Genomic DNA, 18,060 nt, shown 5'->3' with positions numbered 1-18,060 from the left:
TCAAGTTTTATGCGATGATATATTTTAAAATGGATTTTAACTTGAATCTTCCAAAATGTATCAAAACATAATTATTATACATTCAAATCAATTTTGATCATCGCATAATCAAACACACTTAACAAGTTTTGTTATGCCTCAAAATTATGATTTGTCTATCTCACCCACTCTTCAAAATACTATGAAATATGCAATGTATTTTTATTTTTTTTACACATTTGCATGAATTGAGTTACTTGTTTGGGTTAAATATGTTTTTGGTCCCTATAAATATATCAACTTTTCGTTTTAGTCCCTCTAAAATTTTCCTTCAACTTTTAGTCCTTATAAAATTTTCAATCACTACTTTTGGTCCCTATTTTAAAGTTAATTTTTGTATTTTTTAATGAAAATGTGTAGAAATGTGTAGAATATTGTAAAAATATTTCTCAAAAAAAATTAGAATTTTTAAACAAAACATAAATTTAATATGAATTTTTAACCATAAAAAATATAAAAATTCATATTAAATTCATGTTTTGTTAAAAAATTCTAAATTTTTTTGGGAGATATTCTTATAATATTATGAATTTTTCTGCAAAATTTTATTCAAAAATATGAATTCTACATATGATTTTACTTTAAAATAGGTACCAAAAGTAGTGTTTGAAAATTTTATAGGGACTAAAAGTTGAAGGAAAATTTTAGAGGGACTAAAATGAAAAGTTGGTATATTTATAGGGACCAAAAACATATTTAACCCTACTTATTTAAACAAGAAAAGATATGGTAGGGCGAGTAATAGCCGTGTAATTAGGGCTGCCCCACAAATTTTTTATACAATAAGGGATCAGGAAAAAAATATGACCATCATCACGGTGGTATTTAACATTTAACCTTATATGAATGGGACCAACCATAAAAATAAAATTTGTGACATATGTTGATTGAGGAAGATGCCCTTGAACATAGCATAATTCTTTAGACCAAGAAAACAATGTTGGTTACCAAGGTTTTTCATATGAAATGAGGCTTATAACTGTTGTTTAAGTCTTTTAATAGAAGCATGGTCAGAACTAGTAATAACCATATTATGAATAGACAGAAGAAGCATGCCAATTCTCATAGATATGTTATAAATAAGGCAAATGCTAACTTGTGCTCTCAAGGACACATGTTAAGGGACTCATTATAGAAATATACGTATCAAAAGTCATACAATCAACTTCTTAAAAGTTAAATTATCATGTTTTCTAATGCAAAGTTGCTCATTTTGGATTCCTTAATATGTGCCCTTAAGACACAAGTTGACATGACCCTATAAATAAACATAGTATTTTAAGTTGATTTAAGCTGATTTAACAAAATAGTTTAAGTTGATTTAAGTTGATTCAAGTCTGGATCCAACTTAAATCAACCCATTCAAACTCAAAATAGTTTGGTTCAACTAACATGTTTATGATTTCAAACCTGCGAATCTAACCCGTTAAAAAAAATTGTTAAATTTTTTATTTGTATAATATATTTTAAGGCTTTTATACATTAATCTTAAAGTGTTTCAAGTAAATTTAAGCGTTATCATTTTAAATACTAAATTTGATTTAAATGTTAGAATTTTCATGAAAAAGAATGTCATTTAATATATATTTTTTTGGATTTTTTTAAAAGTATTTTTAATGACCCGTTGAACTAACCCGCTCAATATTGGGTTGGACCGGTTTAAGTTTGATATAGAAAATGCGGGTTTTTTGCCCAACCTATACCAATTAGGCTTGATCAGGTCGGGTAACAGATTTGGTCGAAACTGACCCAATCCAACCCGTGAACACCCATAATGCTTTTTTGTGTTGTATGATATATAAATATACACACCAATTAAGTTTGATTAGGTCGGGTAATATATTTGGTCAAAACTGATCCAATCCAACCCGCGGTCACCATTTATTGCAATTTGATAAATTACTTGGCAAATTTCATTAGTATGGAAGTGGTGCATCAACAACATCAATAGTGGCGTTTTACATGTCACTATGGATACCCTGAAGCTCTATGGTGTCAGTTTTCATGTATCAAAATAACACAACCGCTTAAGCTCTTCTTTCGAGAGGAATTCCTTCGTAGACTTGCTGCCCCTCAATTCATTTCAAGGTTTAGTATGCTACCGACTTTTGTTATCACACGCCAAATTGGAGCTCATATCTTCAATATTATTCAACTATTTTGTTACATCAAAATAACAATTACAATTCATAACTCATCAAAATAACATTCAAACACGCTGTGAGAAAACAAAATAAAAACAAGTTGAAAGGATTGAATTCAAGCAAGGTAAAAAAATATCCAAATTTATTGAAATTACCAAGTTGATCAAAAGTATGTATATTCAAGGAAATCAGCCATCTTGTATTTTTTTTTTAAAGAAATAAACAAACAAAATGGTTCGGCTGCTGTTGTTTTTAAAACGATCAAAGATCCAAAGTAATGTTAGGATTCATTAATCACTATATTTTTTTTGTTGAGATATTAACTTATATTCTTAGAAACACATGTCAAGAAACTAAAAGTAGAAATATAATATTGAAAATTATGTATATAATATTTTAAAAGTTTAACCATTTATATTTTGAATATAAATTTTTTCTTTAAATTTGTGATCTCGGAGAACAACCTAGTAGAAGAAGTTAGTATGACCTATATTTTTTTTCTTTATTTTTTATCCTACGATTTTAATTTGCTTCTTGTCAACTTGAGTGTGAAAGTTATTTGTATATTAGATCATTATGACTATCTATTTTTTTGAAGAAGTTAAATTAACACATTCAAATTAGCATTGAAGAGAATCGAACATGAGACTTTAAGAAGAAATACATTTTCAAATTCCAAGTCAATACCAACAGACCAAACTTAAGTGGGTTATTATGACCATGTATTGCATGCAATCGTGCAACAAAAGCATGAGCCAAAAGCACAAAACTAACGTCTTCTATTTCCAAGTTTTCTTCTTCCTTCTCCACTCCACCATGATTCTTAACTTACACCGCTCTCTAGGTTTTCCTTCATTTCCTAATATTCTTACCTTTTCCTTCTCTTCTTCTTCTTCTTCATCATCTATTATGATCATTATGGATAATATGGTTTGTTTCTTCTACTTTTTTTCAACCATAATCTCAATATGGTGCTGCTTTTTCTACTCATCATTTCCCTCTCTTCAACTCCTTCCTTTTCCATCCACAATTTCCACCAACCGTGAGTCTTACCAATTCCTTCATTTTTTTTTCATTTTCTTACTATGCATGCACAATATGTCTGCCATCATCAAGTTTTTCTTGCATTTCCACTACTTATCATTTTATGCCATTTAGATTTGAGTGATTAAGTTTAATGCACTGCCTGTGTAAATTTATTTTACACCAATATCCGAATGAGAATTTATAATATTTTCACACATAAGCATATTGTATCAACATTTTGTATAACACGGGCAAAATACTGTAAAACACCATGACTTAGTTTGGTAAAAATTAGGGAATAGTTGACGGAGGATAAATCAACCGATTGAATTTTTAATGTTTGAAAAAATTAGCAGTTGAACTAGCTGATATGGATATAAAAATGATACATGTAATTGATTTTTTTTTTTTTTTCAATTAAGATAACAAGAGTAAAATTTAGAGGAAAAATGATAAGTTATAAGCCCGTGAGAAAAAATTGTGACCAAACATTTCTATTTTGGTCATATGAACTTATTAGCTATCCATTAGCAGCTCAAAATTTTGTCTTGTCAATCAGAGCCTATATTGTTACCGAACATCTGTGTAAAACTGGGTTATAGTCACAATGCATGTTCCCTTTCCTCTTTGCAATATGGTTATTCTGAAATTAACTCGGTAATGTGGTATCAATACAAAAAGGGTGGTAGTGATGGGATGATTTTTTGCCAGTAGCGAGGGAGATATGTCGCTAACTTGCTATACATACTTGGATTTGTTGGCTGAATGTTTCCCTTTATAGTCTAATCTGTTGAATATTATAGTTTTCAAGCGAAATTATAGACTTAAATATGGTCACAGGTTCACAACCACACAACATTTTGAAGTGAGTAACTTATCTTAATAAGAAGAAACTATATTTACTGTTGTTAAGATGACAATGTTACCATGGATGATCGATTACACAAGAAAATATAAGATTAGAAAGAAAATTTGGGTCATTCACAATAGATGACTTGTAAAAGCAGCAAAGCACTAAAGAATAGTAGACTAGAAGGAATAGGATATTCAAATATTGAGAGGTAAAATGAGACCAATGAAAATTAGAGAACAAACTATTAAGAGATATTTAGAGGAAAGTGATATTTTTTAACCTAATTCTAGTGTCAACATGTGTTGATTTATTTATTTGTTTGAATATGGCCAACTCAATCAATAGTTTGGGACTCAAGTTCTTCTATTGTTGTTATGATTTGTTGGCGTAGTTGGCAATTTTTCCATGTTGCTTCTGTTACACACTTATTATTCTATTCTGAATTGTGGTTTTAGTGAGATCCTCTTGGGCATTGTACATGGCCGAGTTTCTAAAGTTTGTTGTCAAGTGCATTTTATTTTTGGTTTCAAGTTGATTGAGTTTTGCTTATTCTTGTCCTGTTTCTGTTTTGTACAGTTTTCCCATTGTGGAACCGGATCCTGGTCATACAAAACTTCGTCTTTCAAGAGAAGGTTTGGAGGCTATTGAGAGAATAACAAACCCCATTGCATCTGTTGCAGTATGTCTGACTGTAACTTTAAAGCATGCATTGTCTATAACTTTTGGTTTTACTTTATTTTAACATGAATTTTCACAAATTTGTTATGATGATGGGATGTTCTTAGATGGAGTGATTTTTTAATTTAACGTTGATAAACATTGGTTTATGGTTGTTTCTATCAGGTGATTGGGCCGCATCGATCTGGAAAATCTTTTTTGCTTAATCAACTTCTCTCTCTTTCTTGTTATGAAGGTACATCTTTTATTGCTACTAGAATATACACTCAACATGCATTTTAGGGATTTCTCTCTGTTTTAAATGATTTAGGTTGAAATGTGTTTTTTTTTGTTAGGATTTGGTGTTGGGCACATGCGTGATGTCAAGACAAAAGGTGGATGAAAATTGGCATTTTTGTCTTGACTATGCATATTTGAATTTATATATAAATCTTTTGTAATCATTTTTATTATCTTTTGGTTCATATCTTCAGGGATATGGGTTTGGGGAACTCCTATAGAGTTAGATATCAATGGAGTAAGAACTTCTGTAATTTACCTTGATACAGAAGGATTTGAAAGTGTTGGGAAGTCCAATGTATATGATGATCGGTAATTGCCGAAGAATCATGCATTCTGTGTTCTTTGTTGAATCATGTATGGTTTTTCAGTTGGCTTTTTATTTCTTTTACTTTCGCAGGATATTTGCTCTTGCAACTGTCATGAGTTCTGTGCTTGTATATAACTTGCCTGAGACGGTTAGATAATGTCTTCCTCCCCTAATTTTCATGTTCATTGCCGGTGTTTATCTTGTTGCAATGTTAAAGGCCTTCATTTTGAGATTGAGTAATGTAGAAACAAAGTTTATGTTTCCTTGTTGAGTATAATATAATGTTGGTTTCTGACTTCATATGGCATGTATACATTGGTCCATGCGAAGGTAAAGTGCGCTCGGTCAATAATTAGTCTAACAAAAGAACTTAGAAAGATGGGTAAAAAGTTGCTCATGAGTAATATTTTGATGACTGATTTTAGTACTATATGTAGTCCATGATATGCGGCATTAGTTGTTGTTAGGGTGATAGGCCTTTTAATAGATTTACTCGAATTTCCAATCACCGGAAGCAAACAAATTACCGTGGTGTGATATGGAGAGAAGAACACCCTATCGTTGTCCCAAAACTCTAAATAATTGGCACAAATTATGATGGATTGGTTTTAGGCTTTAAATACACCTGAGCACAAATTGGTTTTCTTTTCATGAAACTTGACTGCATGTAGAGGACTGCTGGTATCGACTTTGAATTACTTGATTTGGGATGAATAATCTTAATGTCCTCATTTTTTCAATAAAAAATTAGACCAATCTCAAATGTTTTCATCTGTGTTAGATACGAGAAGCTGACATCTCTCGACTCTCTTTTGCGGTCGAGCTTGCTGAAGAATTTTACGGGAGGTTTGCATCTGCTGGATGGATTTGTTAATCATTTCGAGATTATCAATTTTTGTATTCGTCTTTTGAAATTGCTTTGTGAAACCTCTTCCTTTTAGGGATACACAATGGTTACTGACTAGTTTATTTCTTTTGCATATATCCTAAATTTGCAACTGCCGTATGAACAGGGTGAAGGTAAGACAAGGACCTGAATATTGTCTCCATTGATCTAATCTTTATTTCTTTATGTTTTTTAATTTAACGTAAAATTGTCGTCCATAGGTTGATTTTGTTTGAATATATGGATATTTTGTAGGGAAATGATGTGGCTTTTGAACCAGCTAAGCTCTTGTGGCTCATTCAACGTGATTTTCTGCGTAAGTTCTTAGATACTTCGCTCAGTTGTTGAGTCGTGTTCATACTTCAGGAAGCTGTCTGCCACCTTCCAATTCCACGCCCCCGGGATTCTTTAGTCTTCATTAAACCATCCCTTTACATGTCTCGATCAATGATGATTTATAGGCCACTGCAACTTATTGAATATTGATAGAAACTGGTACCGAAATTTGAGAGTTTTGGGTCTCTCCCTTCCAAGAATTTGAAATCTTGGTCTCTCCTAATTAATATCTAGTCCCAATTAATTGCATGCTGACTTTTCCTTCTATTTCACTATTTATTCAAGAACTGCCTAATAGTAACTGTTGCCTAATAACATAGTAACCTCAACATAATAACGACTGATAAGATTTCTAACAGATATTTATCTTAATCGTCTACAGAAGGGAAATCAGTGCAAGAAATGGTGAATGAAGCTCTTCAAAGAGTCCCAAATACCAATGGTTAGCACCATTTCTCGCGCTTTGGACGAAGTTTACTTTTACAAAGCCTAATTTTCCATGTTTTTTAAAGCAAACGATCTGAAGGTCTTTCATATTCTATTTAACTGCAGGAGACAAAAATATTGACTTGGTATCTCCTCTTCTGGAGTTCAACTTCCAATTATCAGTGAACTTTTGCTATTCTGGAACTGAAAATTTATACTGAAAGTTAATTTCTTCAGGTTAATCAGATCCGGGACTCGCTGGCTATGATGGGGAACAACAACACTGCCTTTAGTTTACCACAGGTATGTGTTAGTCCAAAATATTGAATTCCTTTTCATTTCTTACACTTTAAATTCTAATTTGGATTTCTTTATCGGGAATTCTGTTATGTGGAGCCTGGTTGTAAATAAATTCAGTTGTTTTACATTTGAAATGATATGAAAATGGAGTTTATCTACTGACCAGAATCATATTTATTTCAAAAACAAGAGATAGCAATGTTTGATGTTTCCAACTTGCCATATGTTTCCTTGGTGGTTTTCTTCATGCCGTCATAGCAGAAGTCTTTTGACTTCTTTAGGAGGACAAACCTATTGACTTTTCAATTCTAATGTCAAAATTTGGGTAAGAAAATGTTACATAGAAATCCCAGTAGTGCCTGCACCAGCTTGTGGTCAAAAAATAAATATTTGTGTCTATTCACAAGACAAAGCGCGAATCGTAATTCATAATATTTAAATTTTTTAATTTAAAGGGTTATGATAATAGAAATTATGCTTTATGGAGTTGAGCATATTATTCTATTTTTTTTTTTTGAATTGCTTTATTCTGCAGGAGAAAATGCTAGTCACAATATATATTTCAACGAACTAAGTCAATGAGTCATAAAGATATATAATATATTTATTTTATATAAAAAAAGATATAGATAAAAAAGTAGACAAATAAGACGTATTATTTTATATAGAGTAGTGAGGAATTATGGGACAAAAAATACATCCGCTTGGTTTCAGACTTGGTACAACTCAAAATCATGATTCTATTTGGTTTGCACAACCAAGAAATTATTCCGAGAATCTAAACGCTCGTGATAACTAATAACTAATCCAATACAATTTACAATTAAGCAGCCTTCATATTGTAAGACATGTGTCCTAATTTGGCACAGAACCTTTTTCTTCCCAGTTGTGTTGCCTGTTGTTTATTGCTTAACTCTGTATTTGAGAAATACTGTTGACAGGTTAAGGCATGTGAATTATCTGTAAGATTTAAAAACTATCCTTGTTCAACTCAAATCTTTGATTTTTGTTTTTATCATGCTGAATGATATTGTAATATAAGAAGTGATTTACTTCTGATGCCTTAATTCAAGAGTCATTTCATGGAGTAGTTATCTATAATCTTGTTTACACCTTTAATCCACTTTCTTGGCATGGTGGCACCGATCTATGTATTCACATAATGACTAATCTGTTTTGATAGAAACTTTCACAATGTTAGAATGTAGTCTTTGTTTTGTGTTAAAACAATGCATTGGTTGATCAAACTGATCATTGGATCTCAACAGCCACATCTTCAGAGGACAAAGCTTTGTGATATGAACGATGTAGAACTCGATCAGCTATATGTTACGAGAAGGGAGCAATTGAAAGAACTTGTTACCAGTATAATCTCTCCAAAGATTGTACAAGGGAAGACTTTAAATGGGAAGGAATTTGTCTCTTTCCTAGAGCAGGTACTTAGCTTCTAAACTGTTTTTCAGACTTATTCGTGTCCTTAACTAACAGCCTCAGAGGACCTTTATAAAATTCGGATATTTTCCGCTTATCTCATAAGTATTATACAATAGAATAAGATAATCAATCTAATAGCGTTTCACTCTTCGTCGGCGGTTATAAAGTCAAATTGAGGCTAATAATCTCCAATTAAAATTAGTTAGTACTTTGGATTGACATCGTTCTGTTTATCTCCAATAAACTAATATGATTTTGACATTTTAAATGTAGATACTTGACGCCTTGAACAAAGGAGAAATTCCATCATCAGGCTCTCTTGTGGAGGTTTTCAACAAAGGTATCATTGAGAGATGTCTCAAGTTATACAGTGAAAAAATGGCAACATTGGATCTACCTCTTTCTGAGGAATATCTGCAAGGGGTCCATAATAGGTCTAGAAATGAAGTCATGAAAGTTTTTGATCAGCAGCATTTTGGCCATCACCATGCTAAGAAATCAACCTTGCAGCTGAATGAAGAAATAAAAAAGGTGCTGTTTATGTTAGTATAGTAAATGAAAGCTGAAAAATATAATTGGCTAATCGAGAAATCACTTAGAACCTAAAATATATTAGCAAAAGTTACGATAGTGATTTCCTCAAATCAAAGATATTTTGATGGTTTTAGTTAAGTATGGAAAATCCTTTATATAGTCATCTTGTTGATGGAAGTTTCAACCAATTATATTTCAAGATTTAGTAATAATTTTTCTGGGGAAAATCTTGCAGATATATAAGAATGTTATTTTGCAAAATGAGTATCAATCTTCAAAACTCTGTGAGGCAATGTACATCAGATGTGAGGACAAAATGGATCAGCTTCAAGTTCTCAGACTTCCTTCCTTGGCAAAATTTAATGCAGGTTTCTTGCAATGCAATCATAGTTTTGATCGTGAATGCGTTGGACCTTCGAAGACAAATTACGCGACACGGATGAATAAGGTCTGATGCAATAACATTTATTATGAACATTTGAATTTTTTCAAACTCCATGAAGTAAAATGGATGTGAATTATGCAGATGTTAGGGAAGTCTAGGTCTCAATTTATAAAGGAATACAACCAAAGACTTTTCAATTGGTTGGTGGTGTTCTCCCTGATTATGGTTGTGATTGGACGCTTTATTATAAAGTTCATTTTGATTGAAATTGGAGCATGGATCCTGTTTATATTTTTGGAGACCTACACTAAGATGTTTTGGTCAGTAGAGTCACTTTACTATAATTCAGCTTGGCAGTTTATAGTTGCAACTTGGGAAACTCTTGTTTACAACCCAATCTTGGATCTTGATAGGTAATTTAATTTCTATCCAAATTATTCATGTTCATGCTTAGTAAAATTTCTCAATATAATATATATATATATATATATATATATATATATATATAATTTGTTGCCATATTTTTTCTTAATATAACTCTGTTAGTCAAAATAGTCTTCGACTCTTTGGAATAATTTTTAACTCTGCACTTCGTTAGTCAAAATAGTCTCTGATTGTTTATCTATTTTGACTCCGTCAAGGACTATTTTGACTAGTGGAGTGCACAGTCATAGACTACTTTGCAATTTCGCTACTTTAAAAGACTATTATAACTGTTATATATTCTGGGACTAAAATAACTATTTGCCCTAATTAACTTATCCATGCTTAGTATTTATTTACATGATTTTTTTGGTGATTGAAACAGATGGGCTATACCCCTTGGTGTAATTATGTCAGTGTTTATTATCTATTGGTGGAGTTATGGGAGGAAATATGGATCCCAGTGGCTATTACCTTTATACAGAAGCAATAAGAATGATCCAAATCGACAAAGAACAGACTAAATCTATGATGTTGTATATGAGGGTATTATCTAAGGTGTCCATGATGTGTCCATGATGGTGTGGATTCTCTTATAAATACAACAAAAGTATGAAATTATTAAACAAATGCATTCCTTTGTATTATGAGAGAAGAAATGAGAGAATAATAGAGAAAATAATATTGTTGTTATTGATCAAATGAGAGTGATTACAACTTATATAGGCATTGTGTAGGAGCACAGTTGTTACAATGGTAATCACATAGGATATAGAAACTAGATTAACTAACTAATATGAACTAAGGAAGCTATCTAGTTAGGTAACTTGCTGCGCAAGTTATCATCATTCTCTTCTTTATCTTCATGATGTAATATCCCCCCACAAGTTGGAGGATGGTAAATATCAACCATGCCCAACTTGGATAAAAGAGTCTGAAATGGTTGGGGAAGCAAGGCTTTAGTGAAGAAATCAGCAGTTTGAGCTTGAGAAGTGACTGGAAGAAGCTTCATCATGCCTGCCTGAAGCTTGTCTCTAACCAAGTGGCAATCAATTTCAAGATGTTTGGTGCGTTCATGAAAAACTGGGATTGCAGCAATATGAAGAGCACTTTGATTGTCACAATATAAGACAGGCAACTTAATGGTGGTGATCTGCAAATCCTGAAGCAAGTAAAGTAACCACTGAAGCTCACAGGTTGCAGTTGCAAGTGCCCTATATTCTGCCTCTGAGGAAGACCTGGAGACAGTGAGCTGCTTCTTAGTACGCCATGAAATCAATGACTTGCCTAAGAAGAAGCATTGGCCAGATATTGATCTTCTGGTATCCAAGCACCCTGCCCAATCAGCATCAGAAAACCCTAAAAGATGGAGTTCTGAATCTCTAGGGAAAAACAAGCCTTTGCCTGGAGAACTCTTAAGATATTTCAACACTCTTAAAGCAGCAGTGTAATGTACTTGTGTAGGTTTAGTAAGGAACTGGCTTAGTTGTTGAGTGATGAAAGTAATATCAGGTCTTGTGGTATTAAGGTACAAGAGTCTACCAATCAGTCTTCTATAGGAAGAAATGTCTTCATAAGGAGGACTGGAGTCATTATGAAGCTTGACTGATGGATCAGAAGGTGTGGAGACAGGTTTTGAATATGTGAGACCTGAATCATTCAAAAGATCTAAACAATATTTCCTTTGGCAAAGAGAAATACCCTGATGTGAATGAGCAACTTCTAAACCAAGGAAATACTTTAATTGACCTAGATCTTTGATTCTGAAGGAAGCATGCAAAATGGACTTTATATTTGTAAACTCAGTCATGGAGTTGCCAGCAAGAATAATATCATCCACATATACCAAAAGAAGAGTGAAAGCATCAGAAGTGGATTTGGTAAAAAGGGAGTGATCTGAGTTTGCATGCTTATAGCCTTGAGCTAGTAATAAAGCAGTGAGCCTTTCATACCATTTTCTGCTAGCCTGCTTTAAACCATAAAGGGATTTCACCAATTTGCAAACTTGATTAGGTTTAGAAGCTTTGACTCCTGGAGGCAACTGCATGTAAACATCTTCTTGTAATTCACCATGAAGGAAGGCATTGTTTACATCAAGTTGATGAATAAACCAATGATGGATTGATGCCAAAGCAATCACCAATCTGACTGTAGTAAGCTTTGCAACAGGAGAGTATGTGTCAAAATAGTCCAAACCTTCAACTTGAGTGTATCCTTTAGCAACCAATCTTGCTTTAAATCTCTCAATGGAGCCATCTGCATGATGTTTGATCTTGTACACCCATCTGCATCCAATTGGTTTGATGTTTGCAGGTAGATCAACAAGTTTCCAGGTTCCAGTTTGTTCAAGAGCAGCAAGCTCAGTCTCCATGGCCTTGTTCCAACAATCAAATTTACTTGCCTCAGCATAGGATTTTGGCTCAGTATGTGTTTGAAGGGACAAAACAAAATGAAGATGAGAATCAGACAATTTATTATAAGAAAGAGAATCTGTAATGGGATAAGAAATACTATCAGAGATTGCAGGAGATGATTGATTGGAAATTTGGCAAACAAAATCCTTGAGATGTGGTGGTGGATTTCTGCTTCTGGATGATCTAGGAAGATCAGGAGGAGGAGTAGGAGGTTGGTCAGAAGAGGTAATGTTGGAAGGAGGATCCAAAGAAGGAGGGTCAATGAAAAGAGAAGGTGATGCAGGAGCATCAGAAGGAGGATCAATGGAAGAAGAAGATTGAGAAGGAAAATACTCCCATTGAGGAGCATGGGAAGAAACATAAGGTAAAATGTGGTCATGAAAGGTAACATGTCTAGAAATGAAAATCTCTCTAGACTGTAAATCAAAAAGAACAAAACCTTTGTATCCTGACTTATAACCCAAGAAAACACATTTTCTTGCCCTAAAATCAAGTTTGGTTCTATGAGATTGGAGAGTGGATGCATAACAAAGTGAACCAAAAACTTTAAAAACATTGATATCAGGGACTGAATCATATAGAAGTTGATAAGGAGAAAGGTTATGCAATAAAGGAGTAGGAACTCTATTGATTAAGAAAGTGGCATGATGTACAGCATAACACCAGAAGCTCTTAGGAAGTTTAGATTGGAACAAAAGAGCTCTAGAAACATTCAAGATGTGCTGATGTTTTCTCTCAACTCTCCCATTTTGTTGGGGAGTTTCAACACAAGATTTTTGATGCAAAATACCTTTAGAGGCATAGAAATCAGGAATAAGAAACTCAGGACCATTATCTGATCTAACAGTTTTAGGAACAATGTGATATTGGTTTTCAATCATAGTGATAAAATGTTTAACATGATCAGAAACTTCAGATTTATTTTTAAGCAAAATGGTCCATACAAATCTGCTAAAATCATCTACAATGGTGAGGAAATATTTGTGATTATGGACAGAAGGAATAGCAAGAGGACCCCAAATATCAAAGTGAAATAATTCAAATTTAGAATGAGCATGAGAAGAACTAGAAACAAAAGGTAACCTCTTGTGTTTGGCAAAGTGACAAACATCACATATAGCTTTATTATCATAGGAAATTGAGGGATACAATGTTTGCATGGAAACCAATCTCTGATGAGAGAGGTGACCCAATCTAAAATGCCAAATGGCTGAAGCAGGAAGAAAACAAAGAACTAGTTGAATTACAAATAGTAGGAGAAACTTTATTGGAATGAAACAAGTGAGAGGGACTTGAAGTAGAAGCATTCACCACCAATCTGTATAAGCCATTCAGTTTTTCACCCAAACCAATCATCTTCCTTGTATTCAAATCCTGAATGACACAGCTATTAGAGGAAAATTGCACATAACATGATAATGATTCACATAGTTTGAAAACAGAAATGATATTCAATTTGAATGCAGGAGAGTATAAAACATGAGTAAGATACAAGTTTGGTGAAAATTGAATGTTACCAGCAAAATGAGCTAACACAGAAGTGCCATTTGGAAGATTAACACTAACAGGTTTAATTTTGTAAAATGAGGTAAAACTAGACAAAGAACAACAAATATGATCATTAGCACCTGAATCTAAGAGCCAATAATCAGAATCAGTTTGAATGGAACATGAAATGACACTATATATACCTGTCTGAGAAGCAACACCAGATGAATGACCTGGAGAAGCAGTGGTAACATGATTTGAGACAGGTCCAGAAGGAGGTGAAGCTGAGGAAAGTAAATTTGCTTGTTGCAACAAAGACACAAGATGATCATACTTCTCTTGAGTTAAACTGAAACTGGAACCTGTTGATACCACATCAGAAGAATGTGTAGGCTTGCTTGCATCAGAAGTTTCAGCATTAGCAACTTGTGAAGAGGAACCACCCTTGTTGAAATTAGGGTGACCATGCTTTTGGTAACAAAATTCTATGGTGTGATTGTAACGGTTACAAAAGGTACAAAACCTACTATTGCCTTTGTTACCACCATTACCAGTCTTGCCCTTATTACCAGCAAATTTTCTAGAATCAGAAGCATTAACAGAGATGCTTGATTCATCAAGAGAGATAGGAGAAGGAAGTAAAGCATTCTGACTTTCTTCCTGAACCACTAAAGAATATACTCTGTTGATTGATGGAAGAGGATCCATGAGTAATATCTGAGTCTTAACAACAGAGAAAGATTCATTCAATCCAGTCAAAAATTGAAGAATTTGATCCTCAACACGATAAGATTTGGCAAGACGAATAGAAGCACAACGGCATTGATGAACACAAGTGCAATTAGGTATAGGCCTATGAGAATCCAATTCATCCCAAAGAGAACGAAGCTCAACAAAATATTCCAAAACCGTTTTATTACCTTGCTTGAGGTTGTTAATGGTGGAACGTAAGGTTGAGATACGAACACGATCAACTTTTGCAAACCGTTCCTTCAAATCAAGCCACGCAGAAATAGCAGTATCATGGAAAACGATAGTCTGAGCAATAGAGTCTGAAACAGAGCTCAAGATCCATGAATGAAGGAGGTGATTGCAACGTTCCCAGCAACTACGATTGAGATCATCAAGATCAGGAATTGGAATAGAACCATCAATGAAAACGAGCTTGTTCTTGGCTCCCAAAGCACGCTGCATGGAACGACTCCATGCAAGATAATTGGAACCGTTTAACTTTGGTGAAATTGTGAGGGAATTAGGTCCTTCACTAGGATGAACGTAGTATGGTGAATCAGTATCAGAATTGGGAGAAACATTGCGAGGCGCCATGAAAACAGAGGCAAGAAATCACAAGAGAAAAATTGTGAAAAGAACGCAAAGAGAAGAAGGAGAAATTGCGATAATACGCAAGGAAGAAGAAAGAAGAGAAACAAGCTTCACGAAGGAAGCAAAGAAAGGAAGAAGAAAGCTTCAAGGTGAAGCTTTAATGGCGGAAGCACCGTAACTGAATCGTAACTAACTTTCTCAACCAATGGAGAAAGTTATCTGATACCATATTATGAGAGAAGAAATGAGAGAATAATAGAGAAAATAATATTGTTGTTATTGATCAAATGAGAGTGATTACAACTTATATAGGCATTGTGTAGGAGCACAGTTGTTACAATGGTAATCACATAGGATATAGAAACTAGATTAACTAACTAATATGAACTAAGGAAGCTATCTAGTTAGGTAACTTGCTGCGCAAGTTATCATCATTCTCTTCTTTATCTTCATGATGTAATACTTTGTTCAACTTAGGGGTGAAAATTAAAGCAATCAATGAATTAAATAACGTATATTCATGCATCCATGAACAAAACAAAATAACCAAACATTGGATAATATATCATAAGATTCAGATTTACACCACCTTAACGTCTCACTCATGGAATAATTTGAAACATCTCTTAATTAAAGGTTTCCCTCAAAAAAACTAAAAAACTTCTTATTAAAGGTCAACAATTTCTATTGAGAACAATATGACATTTCTTTTTTAACGGTCACTTTTGACCACGAACAATAATTTATTTTTTTCATTTAATCAAGTGTTTGAATTATAAAGAATTGTTCCAAGTGTTTGAATTTGTGTTAACATAATTTTAAATTAGTCTACAGAATAATACTCCCTTCGTCTCACAATTATTGTCTCTTTAATATTTTTTTTTTTCTTAAAATAATTGTCACTTTACAATATTAATGCAACATTTATTATTATTTTCTACTATTATACCCTTATTTATTGAATTTCATTCAACTTAATTACTCCACTGACTACAATTAATAAGAGTGTTTTAGTAAATGCTACTAATTTTATCATTGAAATCAACACAATTAATCATTTCCTTAGTAATCGTGCACAAACCTTAAACGACTAATATTGTGAGACGGAGGGAGTATGTTCATGCATCTATAAACAAAACAACTTTGCTCATGACAACAAACCTTGGATACAAGTTTGGATAAACGTAAGGTGTTAGTCATGGATATATGTTGTTTGAAAGTGCACGTAGTCGTTAAGATTTTTGTGACGAATAATGCTAGCAACACTTATTTTAACACACTTTTTAAATGGATTTCATAATCTACATTATCAAAAACTTATTTTATTTGTCTCCATGAGCTTCTTTTTTTTTTTTTTTGAGGGAATCTCTGTGAGCTTAGATAAATTGGTATTACATTGCATAATATATGCATAGGTCAGAGCTCAAATTCCAAACACACTACTTATTCCCTTAAGAGGTGTTTTTTTTTTTTTTTTTTGAAGGATTAAGAGGTGAATTTCTAACCACTATATTACTTGACAAAAAAAAAAACTCACTTTTACTTAAATTATCTTTCTCTCTCCTTTCAAATAAATGATGGAGATTTCAATGGATTCTCATGTCATATGAAATGATTCGTTCTCATTTCCAACGTTCACTCATTTATTGGATAAAATGCATACGAGTCCCACAATGCTACTTTTACAACAACAAAAAACTCACTTTTATCTAAAGGGTCATGTTAACTTGTGCCGTTAGGGTATAAGTTAAGGATCTAAAAAAAGAATTAAAACATGTGTGTTGTATTGAAAAAATAAGTTTTTAACTTCCCAAGACATTGAATGCACAATCTTCAAAAATAAGTTTCTATATTTGGTTTCTAAACTTGTGCCTTAAGGGCACAAGTTAACATTTCCCTTATCTAAATTATCTTTCTCTCTCCTTTCAAATGAATGATGGAGATTTCAATGGATTCTCATGTCACATAAGATGATTCATTCTCATTTCCAACATTCTTTCATTTATTGGATAAAATGCATACAAGTCCAACAATGCTACTTGACAAAAAAAAAACTCACTTTTATCTAAATTATCTTTCTCTCTCCTTTCAAATGAATGATGGAGATTTCAATGGATTCTCATGTCACATAAGATGATTCTTTCTTATTTCCAACATTCTTTCATTTATTGGATAAAATGCATACAAGTCCAACAATGCTACTTGACAAAAAAAAACTTACTTTTATCTAAATTATCATTCTCTCTCATTTTAAATGAATGGTGGATATTTCAATAGATTCTCATATCAAATGAGATCTTTCTCATTTTCAACATTAATTCTTTTATTGGATAAAATAGATACAAGTCCAAAAAAAATGGTGGAACCCGATTTACTACCTTATGAACCTATAGGCCACATCATACCCAAATGATATGGTAGCCATTTTAATTAACTTCTAGGATTTATCAGTCATCATATCATTCTCATTATCCTTCACAATAATTAATTTATAATCAAGTTTCCTTTTAATTTTAAGTAGTAATTTGTCTTAAGAAGAGTGTTGTAAACAATCTCTTTTTAACACTTACTTTTTTATCAAGGGAAACTCGTGAATTTCATACTTTGAAAATGGGTCACATAAAGTATTGAGAACCACATGAGTTTCATCAAATAAGAGAGTAAGTGTTAGACATAGTTTTAAAAAGAGATTCTCCTTAACATTTCTTTTTGTCAATAATACTCATATATTTAGGGAAATTCAATTCGAACACTTGGTTCAAATTCAATGCCATAAAATGAT

At 32.8% G+C, this 18,060-nt stretch overlaps 1 protein-coding gene across 1 annotated transcript; it reads left to right on the top strand.

The window, feature by feature from the left end:
• The first annotated feature begins 2,952 nt into the window (after window positions 1–2,952).
• LOC146956464 (uncharacterized) lies at window positions 2,953–10,696 on the top strand. The gene is made up of 17 exons (XM_085729019.1): window positions 2,953–3,225; window positions 4,639–4,741; window positions 4,906–4,975; window positions 5,076–5,114; window positions 5,214–5,331; window positions 5,420–5,477; window positions 6,111–6,175; window positions 6,343–6,349; window positions 6,471–6,531; window positions 6,934–6,993; window positions 7,104–7,123; window positions 7,215–7,280; window positions 8,546–8,713; window positions 8,985–9,242; window positions 9,481–9,693; window positions 9,772–10,043; window positions 10,439–10,696. The coding sequence occupies exons 1-17, from the start codon at window positions 3,152–3,154 to the stop codon at window positions 10,575–10,577; spliced, it is 1,791 nt and encodes a 596-aa protein (XP_085585145.1). The 5' UTR covers window positions 2,953–3,151; the 3' UTR covers window positions 10,578–10,696.
• Window positions 10,697–18,060: the final 7,364 nt, after the last annotated feature.

This window comes from Medicago sativa, chromosome 1, assembly GCF_051527215.1.
Source record: "Medicago sativa cultivar Bolivia chromosome 1, Bolivia_mono, whole genome shotgun sequence".
In the NCBI taxonomy this organism is placed as follows: Eukaryota; Viridiplantae; Streptophyta; class Magnoliopsida; order Fabales; family Fabaceae; genus Medicago; species Medicago sativa.
This window is presented reverse-complemented; position numbering and strand designations above follow the sequence as displayed.